The sequence below is a fragment of the Salmo salar genome, chromosome ssa01 (genome assembly GCF_905237065.1).
Source record: "Salmo salar chromosome ssa01, Ssal_v3.1, whole genome shotgun sequence".
Classification (NCBI taxonomy): Eukaryota; Metazoa; Chordata; class Actinopteri; order Salmoniformes; family Salmonidae; genus Salmo; species Salmo salar.
The window spans coordinates 108,932,238-108,943,128 of NC_059442.1; the positions used below are offsets into that span (position 1 = coordinate 108,932,238).

A 10,891-nucleotide genomic window follows, 5' to 3' on the forward strand; every position below is an offset into this window, starting at 1 on the left:
CTGTACTGTAGGACTACTGATGTCTACCTCATTACATGACTCCTGTTGAACACCAGGAAGAGGTACTGTACTGTACTGTAGGACTACTGATATCTACCTCATTACATGACTCCTATTGAACAGCAGGAAGAGGTACTGTACTGTAGGACTACTGATGTCTACCTCATTACATGACCCCTGTTGAACAGCAGGAAGAGGTACTGTACTGTAGGACTACTGATATCTACCTCATTACATGACTCCTATTGAACAGCAGGAAGAGGTACTGTACTGTAGGACTACTGATGTCTACCTCATTACATGACTCCTGTTGAACAGCAGGAAGAGGTACTGTGCTGTTGGACTACTGATGTCTACCTCATTACATGACTCCTATTGAACAGCAGGAAGAGGTACTGTACTGTAGGACTACTGATGTCTACCTCATTACATGACTCCTGTTGAACAGCATGAAGAGGTACTGTACTGTAGGACTACTGATGACTACCTCATTACATGACTCCTGTTGAACAGCAGGAAGAGGTACTGTACTGTAGGACTACTGATGTCTACCTCATTACATGACTCCTGTTGAACACCAGGAAGAGGTACTGTACTGTACTGTAGGACTACTCATGTCTACCTCATTACATGACTCCTGTTGAACACCAGGAAGAGGTACTGTACTGTACTGTAGTACTACTGATATCTACCTCATTACATGACTCCTGTTGAACAGCAGGAAGAGGTACTGTACTGTTGGACTACTGATGTTTACCTCATTACATGACTCCTGTTGAACACCAGGAAGAGGTACTGTACTGTAGGACTACTGATATCTACCTCATTACATGACTCCTGTTGAACAGCATGAAGAGGTACTGTACTGTAGGACAACTGATGTCTACCTCATTACATGACTCCTGTTGAACAGCATGAAGAGGTACTGTACTGTACTGTAGGACTACTGATGTCTACCTCATTACATGACCCCTGTTGAACAGCAGGAAGAGGTACTGTACTGTACTGTAGGACTACCTCATTACATGACTCCTGTTGAACAGCATGAAGAGGTACTGTACTGTAGGACTACTGATGTCTACCTCATTACATGACTCCTGTTGACCAGCATGAAGAGGTACTGTACTGTAGGACTACTGATGACTACCTCATTACATGACTCCTGTTGAACAGCAGGAAGAGGTACTGTATGTTGGACTACTGATGTTTACCTCATTACATGACTCCTGTTGAACACCAGGAAGAGGTACTGTACTGTAGGACTACTGATATCTACCTCATTACATGACTCCTGTTGAACAGCATGAAGAGGTACTGTACTGTAGGACAACTGATGTCTACCTCATTACATGACTCCTGTTGAACAGCATGAAGAGGTACTGTACTGTAGGACTACTGATGTCTACCTCATTACATGACCCCTGTTGAACAGCAGGAAGAGGTACTGTACTGTACTGTAGGACTACCTCATTACATGACTCCTATTGAACAGCAGGAAGAGGTACTGTACTGTAGGAGTACTGATGACTACCTCATTACATGACTCCTGTTGACCAGCAGGAAGAGGTACTGTACTGCAGGACTACTGATGTCTACCTCATTACATGACTCCTGTTGAACAGCAGGAAGAGGTACTGTACTGTAGGACTACTGATATCTACCTCATTACATGACTCCTGTTGAACAGCAGGAAGAGGTACTGTGCTGTTGGACTACTGATGTCTACCTCATTACATGACTCCTATTGAACAGCAGGAAGAGGTACTGTACTGTAGGACTACTGATGTCTACCTCATTACATGACTCCTGTTGACCAGCATGAAGAGGTACTGTACTGTAGGACTACTGATGACTACCTCATTACATGACTCCTGTTGAACACCAGGAAGAGGTACTGTACTGTAGGACTACTGATATCTACCTCATTACATGACTCCTGTTGAACAGCATGAAGAGGTACTGTACTGTAGGACAACTGATGTCTACCTCATTACATGACTCCTGTTGAACAGCATGAAGAGGTACTGTACTGTAGGACTACTGATGACTACCTCATTACATGACTCCTGTTGAACAGCAGGAAGAGGTACTGTACTGTACTGTAGGACTACTGATGTCTACCTCATTACATGACTCCTGTTGACCAGTATGAAGAGGTACTGTACTGTAGGACAACTGATGACTACCTCATTACATGACTCCTGTTGACCAGCATGAAGAGGTACTGTACTGTAGGACTACTGATGTCTACCTCATTACATGACTCCTGTTGACCAGCATGAAGAGGTACTGTACTGTAGGACTACTGATGACTACCTCATTACATGACTCCTGTTGAACAGCAGGAAGAGGTACTGTACTGTAGGACTACTGATGTCTACCTCATTACATGACTCCTGTTGAACACCAGGAAGAGGTACTGTACTGTAGGACTACTGATATCTACCTCATTACATGACTCCTGTTGAACAGCATGAAGAGGTACTGTAGGACAACTGATGTCTACCTCATTACATGACTCCTGTTGAACAGCATGAAGAGGTACTGTACTGTACTGTAGGACTACTGATGTCTACCTCATTACATGACCCCTGTTGAACAGCATGAAGAGGTACTGTACTGTACTGTAGGACTACCTCATTACATGACTCCTGTTGAACAGTATGAAGAGGTAATGTACTGTAGGACTACTGATGTCTACCTCATTACATGACTCCTGTTGAACAGCAGGAAGAGGTACTGTACTGTAGGACTACTGATGTCTACCTCATTACATGACTCCTGTTGAACAGCAGGAAGAGGTACTGTACTGTAGGACTACTGATGACTACCTCATTACATGACTCCTATTGAACAGCAGGAAGAGGTAATGTACTGTAGGACTACTGATGACTACCTCATTACATGACTCCTGTTGACCAGCAGGAAGAGGTTCTGTACTGCAGGACTACTGATGTCTACCTCATTACATGACTCCTGTTGAACAGCAGGAAGAGGTACTGTACTGTAGGTCTACTGATGTCTACCTCATTACATGACTCCTGTTGAACACCAGGAAGAGGTACTGTACTGTACTGTTGGACTACTGATGTTTACCTCATTACATGACTCCTGTTGAACACCAGGAAGAGGTACTGTACTGTACTGTACTGTAGGACTACTGATGTCTACCTCATTACATGACTCCTGTTGAACACCAGGAAGAGGTACTGTACTGTACTGTAGGACTACTGATATCTACCTCATTACATGACTCCTATTGAACAGCAGGAAGAGGTACTGTACTGTATACTACTGATGTCTACCTCATTACATGACCCCTGTTGAACAGCAGGAAGAGGTCCTGTACTGTACTGTAGGACTACTGATATCTACCTCATTACATGACTCCTGTTGAACAGCAGGAAGAGGTACTGTGCTGTTGGACTACTGATGTCTACCTCATTACATGACTCCTATTGAACAGCAGGAAGAGGTACTGTACTGTACTGTAGGACTACTGATGTCTACCTCATTACATGACTCCTGTTGAACAGCAGGAAGAGGTACTGTACTGTAGGACTACTGATGTCTACCTCATTGCATGACTCCTGTTGAACAGCAGGAAGAGGTACTGTACTGTAGGACTACTGATGACTACCTCATTACATGACTCCTGTTGAACACCAGGAAGAGGTACTGTACTGTACTGTAGGACTACTGATGTCTACCTCATTACATGACTCCTGTTGAACACCAGGAAGAGGTACTGTACTGTACTGTAGTACTACTGATATCTACCTCATTACATGACTCCTGTTGAACAGCAGGAAGAGGTACTGTATGTTGGACTACTGATGTTTACCTCATTACATGACTCCTGTTGAACACCAGGAAGAGGTACTGTACTGTAGGACTACTGATATCTACCTCATTACATGACTCCTTTTGAACAGCATGAAGAGGTACTGTACTGTAGGACAACTGATGTCTACCTCATTACATGACTCCTGTTGAACAGCATGAAGAGGTACTGTACTGTAGGACTACTGATGTCTACCTCATTACATGACCCCTGTTGAACAGCAGGAAGAGGTACTGTACTGTACTGTAGGACTACCTCATTACATGACTCCTGTTGAACAGCAGGAAGAGGTAATGTACTGTAGGACTACTGATGTCTACCTCATTACATGACTCCTATTGAACAGCAGGAAGAGGTACTGTACTGTAGGACTACTGATGTCTACCTCATTACATGACCCCTGTTGAACAGCAGGAAGAGGTCCTGTACTGTACTGTAGGACTACTGATATCTACCTCATTACATGACTCCTGTTGAACAGCAGGAAGAGGTACTGTGCTGTTGGACTACTGATGTCTACCTCATTACATGACTCCTATTGAACAGCAGGAAGAGGTAATGTACTGTACTGTAGGACTACTGATGTCTACCTCATTACATGACTCCTGTTGAACAGCAGGAAGAGGTACTGTACTGTAGGACTACTGATGTCTACCTCATTGCATGACTCCTGTTGAACAGCAGGAAGAGGTACTGTACTGTAGGACTACTGATGACTACCTCATTACATGACTCCTGTTGAACACCAGGAAGAGGTACTGTACTGTACTGTAGGACTACTGATGTCTACCTCATTACATGATTCCTGTTGAACACCAGGAAGAGGTACTGTACTGTACTGTAGGACTACCTCATTACATGACTCCTGTTGAACAGCAGGAAGAGGTAATGTACTGTAGGACTACTGATGTCTACCTCATTACATGACTCCTATTGAACAGCAGGAAGAGGTACTGTATGTTGGACTACTGATGTTTACCTCATTACATGACTCCTGTTGAACACCAGGAAGAGGTACTGTACTGTAGGACTACTGATATCTACCTCATTACATGACTCCTGTTGAACAGCATGAAGAGGTACTGTACTGTAGGACAACTGATGTCTACCTCATTACATGACTCCTGTTGAACAGCATGAAGAGGTACTGTACTGTAGGACTACTGATGTCTACCTCATTACATGACCCCTGTTGAACAGCAGGAAGAGGTACTGTACTGTACTGTAGGACTACCTCATTACATGACTCCTGTTGAACAGCAGGAAGAGGTAATGTACTGTAGGACTACTGATGTCTACCTCATTACATGACTCCTGTTGAACAGCAGGAAGAGGTACTGTACTGTAGGACTACTGATGTTTACCTCATTACATGACTCCTGTTGAACACCAGGAAGAGGTACTGTACTGTAGGACTACTGATATCTACCTCATTACATGACTCCTGTTGAACACCAGGAAGAGGTACTGTACTGTAGGACTACTGATATCTACCTCATTACATGACTCCTGTTGAACAGCATGAAGAGGTACTGTACTGTAGGACAACTGATGTCTACCTCATTACATGACTCCTGTTCAACAGTATGAAGAGGTACTGTACTGTAGGACTACTGATGTCTACCTCATTACATGACCCCTGTTGAACAGCAGGAAGAGGTACTGTACTGTACTGTAGGACTACCTCATTACATGACTCCTATTGAACAGCAGGAAGAGGTACTGTACTGTAGGACTACTGATGACTACCTCATTACATGACTCCTGTTGACCAGCAGGAAGAGGTACTGTACTGCAGGACTACTGATGTCTACCTCATTACATGACTCCTGTTGAACAGCAGGAAGAGGTACTGTACTGTATGTCTACTGATGTCTACCTCATTACATGACTCCTGTTGAACACCAGGAAGAGGTACTGTACTGTACTGTTGGACTACTGATGTTTACCTCATTACATGACTCCTGTTGAACACCAGGAAGAGGTACTTTACTGTACTGTAGGACTACTGATATCTACCTCATTACATGACTCCTGTTTAACAGCATGAAGAGGTACTGTACTGTAGGACAACTGATGTCTACCTCATTACATGACTCCTGTTGAACAGCATGAAGAGGTACTGTACTGTACTGTAGGACTACTGATGTCTACCTCATTACATGACCCCTGTTGAACAGCAGGAAGAGGTACTGTACTGTACTGTAGGACTACCTCATTACATGACTCCTGTTGAACAGCAGGAAGAGGTACTGTACTGTAGGACTACTGATGTCTACCTCATTACATGACTCCTGTTGAACAGCAGGAACAGGTACTGTACTGTAGGACTACTGATATCTACCTCATTACATGACTCCTGTTGAACAGCAGGAAGAGGTACTGTACTGTAGGACTACTGATGACTACCTCATTACATGACTCCTGTTGACCAGCAGGAAGAAGTACTGTACTGCAGGACTACTGATGTCTACCTCATTACATGACTCCTGTTCAACAGCAGGAAGAGGTACTGTACTGCAGGACTACCTCATTACATGACTCCTGTTCTTTGCTTAGACTCCTGTTGAACAGCAGGAAGAGGTAGTTTGCTATTTTAGTATACTATCTGGATTAAAAAGACAAGTAGATAAATAAATAATACAGATTATATTATTGTCTATTATTTCTGAGTTAGTATCACTCCTTTTCCACAACTCCTGTTCCAAGTCAGTGATCATGCCGTTTCCCATATGACCACAGGTGGGCGCTGTCACAATGTTGAAGACCTCTTTACTGAGAACTAAAGCCTGACTTTATGACTGATCACTGCTAGTACATACTATAACGGTTGATTTAAACATGTAGTAACATAATTTAAGGGTAGGATATTGTAGTTAAATACCATAACGGTTGATTTAAACATATAGCAACAGAATGTAAGGGTAGGAGATGGTAGTTAAATACCATAACGGTTGATTTAAACATATAGCAACAGAATGTAAGGGTAGGATATTGTAGTTAAAGTTGTAATGGTATTCTGAACATGCCAGTAGCTTTGCATTCATCTCGTTCCTATTCAACATGCAGCACCATACACATAATGGAACAATGATGTGAATCTCCCTCCTGGAATATTCTACCTGTCTGATACTGACCCAGGGACAGAGGACCGGCCTGTCTGATAGGTGGTGGTCTGTTGACCCAGGGACAGAGGACCAGCCTGTCTGATAGGTGGTGTTCTGTTGACCCAGGGACAGAGGACCAGCCTGTCTGATAGGTGGTGGTCTGTTGACCCAGGGACAGAGGACCATTCTGTCTGATAGGTGTTCTGTTGACCCAGGGACAGAGGACCAGCCTGTCTGATAGGTGGTGGTCTGTTGACCCAGGGACAGAGGACCAGCCTGTCTGATAGGTGGTGTTCTGTTGACCCAGTGACAGAGGACCAGCCTGTCTGATAGGTGGTGTTCTGTTGACCCAGGGACAGAGGACCAGCCTGTCTGATAGGTGGTGTTCTACTGACCCAGGGACAGAGGACCAGCCTGTCTGATAGGTGGTGTTCTGTTGACCCAGGGACAGAGGACCAGCCTGTCTGATAGGTGGTGTTCTACTGACCCAGGGACAGAGGACCAGCCTGTCTGATAGGTGGTGTTCTGTTGACCCAGGGACAGAGGACCAGCCTGTCTGATAGGTGGTCTGTTTACCCAGGGACAGAGGACCAGCCAGGTGGAGGATGGAGAGGTACCAGGTGAAACAGTTCTGGAGCAAGAGAAGGAGAACAAGGCTACAGAGTTTGAAGAGTACAACGTTCAGGATGTGAAAGACGTGCTGGATGACCTGACCAAAGAGATGCTGAGAAACCTACAGGTGAGATTTCATGATGAATCTGAGTCCTTTAAAGCTTTTTGTTGTATAGTTTTTATTGAAATGAACAACCTTCATGTATACTGGTGTTTATATATACAGTTGAATTGGATCGTTGATCCATCTGGAGGCCAGTTCTCAGCTGAATTCCAATAACCAGTCCAGATATAACCACGCTGACTGCAGCCGAACACAGGCTTTGGGACTGTTGTTGGATGTTTTCATATCTTCCTTGACAAGTTTTCACAAGTTGAATATATTCGATGTTAAACAGGAAACGCAGGTTTTGTTTTATACTAATTGTTGTCATGTTTATAAAACAGTACAGGTGGTTTTCATTATGATGGGTCTAAATAGGACAACAGAGACATGGAGGGTTGTGTTCCAAATGGCACCCTATTTCCCTATGTAGTGCACTACGTTTGACCAGAGTCCTATGGGCCTTGGTTGAAAGTAGTGCACTAAATAGTGAATAGGGTGACAGACGTAAATCACAGTAGACAGGCCCGTGTGATAAAGAGCTGAACAGCTACACTCACTGACTGACTGACTGACTGACTGACGGACTGACGGACTGACGGACTGACGGACGTCCATGTTATTGAGTGGCTCTGCTGTAATGTGATTCTTCATCCCCAACAGTGTGCAGCATCCTGATTCTGAATGATCCACCACCGTACAACTACAGCTATTTCTAACCATTCTCTCTCCTTTCTGTCTGCTCAATGTCAATGACTTTCTCTCTTTTCTGTCTGCTCAAGGTCAATGACATATTTCACTGCTACAATTTACACTTATAGCAGAAGATCCCATTGATCAGATGAGTTAATAGAATGACTCAGTTCCTGTCACAACACTGAGAGAGAGAGATGCAGTGTGGGATACGAACTCTCAGCAGCCTCTCTACCTCAATCTCCTGTTGGTAGTGACGGCTTTAACCTTCATTGTGGATCGTCTCGGGCCAAATCGCCGCTCTCTTGTTAAACGATATTTAATAACATTCATTTTTTTTCCCTCTGAAGGGGATATGTTCCTAGGAGTTTCAACAGGCATGCGGGTCTCATCATACGGCTTTAACCTTCATTGTGGATCGTCTCGGGCCAAATCGCCGCTCTGTTGTTAAACGATATGTTGAAATGATTAAATGTAGGACAAGCTGTGGATGAATTCCATAAGTAGGTTGGAACTGTTCCATTCTCAAGTATACAGCCCAACATACAGCCAGGGAAATGCATACAGCCAGGGGAATACATACAGCCGGGGAAATACATACAGCCGGGGAAATACATACAGCCAGGGGAAATACATACAGCCAGGGGAATACATGCAGCCGGGGAAATAGATGCAGCCAGGGAAATGCATGCAGCCGGGGAAATACACGCAGCCAGGGAAATACAATCGTCTATTGGATGACAACGTTGAAGCACTCTTCATTTGTTAAATAATGAGTAGTTATCCAAACTATTATCAATGTCTTTCCTCTTGTGTTGTTACAGGCTGAATTCACAGAGAAGCTGAGAGTCCAGGAGGAGAGCTTCAGCACCAGACTAGAACCACTGAAACATTCTGCCTGCAAATAGCTACAATAAACCACACAGTCTATAATATATCCACAATACACCACACAGTCTATAATATATCCACAATACACCACACAGTCTATAATATATCCACTATACACCACAGTCTATAATATATCCACAATACACCACACAGTCTATAACATATCCACAATACACCACACAGTCTATAATATATCCACAATACACCACACAGTCTATAATATATCCACAATACACCACACAGTCTATAATATATCCACAATACACCACACAGTCTATAATATGTCCACTATACACCACACAGTCTATAATATAACCACAATACACCACGCAGTCTATAATATAACCACAATACACCACACAGTCTATAATATATCCACTATGAACACAATACACCACACAGTCTATAATATATCCACTACACACCACACAGTCTATAATATATCCACAATACACAACACAGTCTATAATATATCCCCAATACACCACACAGTCTATAATATATCCCCAATACACCACACAGTCTATAACATATCCACAATACACCACACAGTCTATAACATATCCACTATGAACACAATACACCACACAGTCTATAATATATCCACTATGAACACAATACAGTCTATAATATATCCACTATACACCACAGAGTCAATAATATATCCACTATGAACACAATACACCACACAGTCTATAATATATCCACAATACACCACACAGTCTATAATATATCCACAATACACCACACAGTCTACAATATAACCACAATACACCACACAGTCTATAAAATATCCACTATGAACACAATACAGTCTATAATATATCCACAATACACCACACAGTCTATAACATATCCACAATACACCACACAGTCTATAATATATCCACAATACACCACACAGTCTATAATATATCCACAATACACCACACAGTCTATAATATATCCACTATGAACACAATACACCACACAGTCTATAATATATCCACAATACCCCACACAGTCTATAACATATCCACTATGAACACAATACAGTCTATAATATATCCACAATACACCACACAGTCTATAATATGTCCACAATACACCACACAGTCAATAATATATCCACAATACACCACACAGTCTATAATATATCCACTATGAACACAATACACCACACAGTCTATAATATATCCACTATGAACACAATACAGTCTATAATATATCCACTATACACCACAGAGTCAATAATATATCCACTATGAACACAATACACCACACAGTCTATAATATATCCACAATACACCACACAGTCTATAATATATCCACAATACACCACGCAGTCTATAATATAACCACAATACACCACACAGTCTATAATATATCCACTATGAACACAATACACCACACAGTCTATAATATATCCACTACACACCACACAGTCTATAATATATCCACAATACACCACACAGTCTATAATATATCCACAATACACCACACAGTCTATAATATATCCACAATACACCACACAGTCTATAATATATCCCCAATACACCACACAGTCTATAATATATCCCCAATACACCACACAGTCTATAACATATCCATAATACACCACACAGTCTATAATATATCCACTATGAACACAATACACCACAC

The 10,891-nt window shown here is 42.5% G+C and overlaps 1 protein-coding gene across 2 annotated transcripts in view; it reads left to right on the plus strand.

Annotated features, from left to right (window-relative positions):
* Positions 1 to 9,416, plus strand: part of LOC106592999 (ciliary-associated calcium-binding coiled-coil protein 1) — a 56,848-nt gene extending 47,432 nt beyond the window's left edge. The window contains exons 7-8 of one of the 2 annotated variants that reach the window (XM_045687389.1): positions 7,532 to 7,690; positions 9,184 to 9,391. In XM_045687389.1, coding sequence (XP_045543345.1) covers positions 7,532 to 7,690; positions 9,184 to 9,267 — 243 coding nt within the window. In that variant the 3' untranslated portion in view covers positions 9,268 to 9,391. Of the gene's footprint in view, positions 1 to 7,531; positions 7,691 to 9,183 lie in introns of both variants that reach the window. The other variant, XM_045687387.1, reaches the window with a different exon arrangement.
* The last annotated feature ends 1,475 nt before the right edge of the window (positions 9,417 to 10,891 follow it).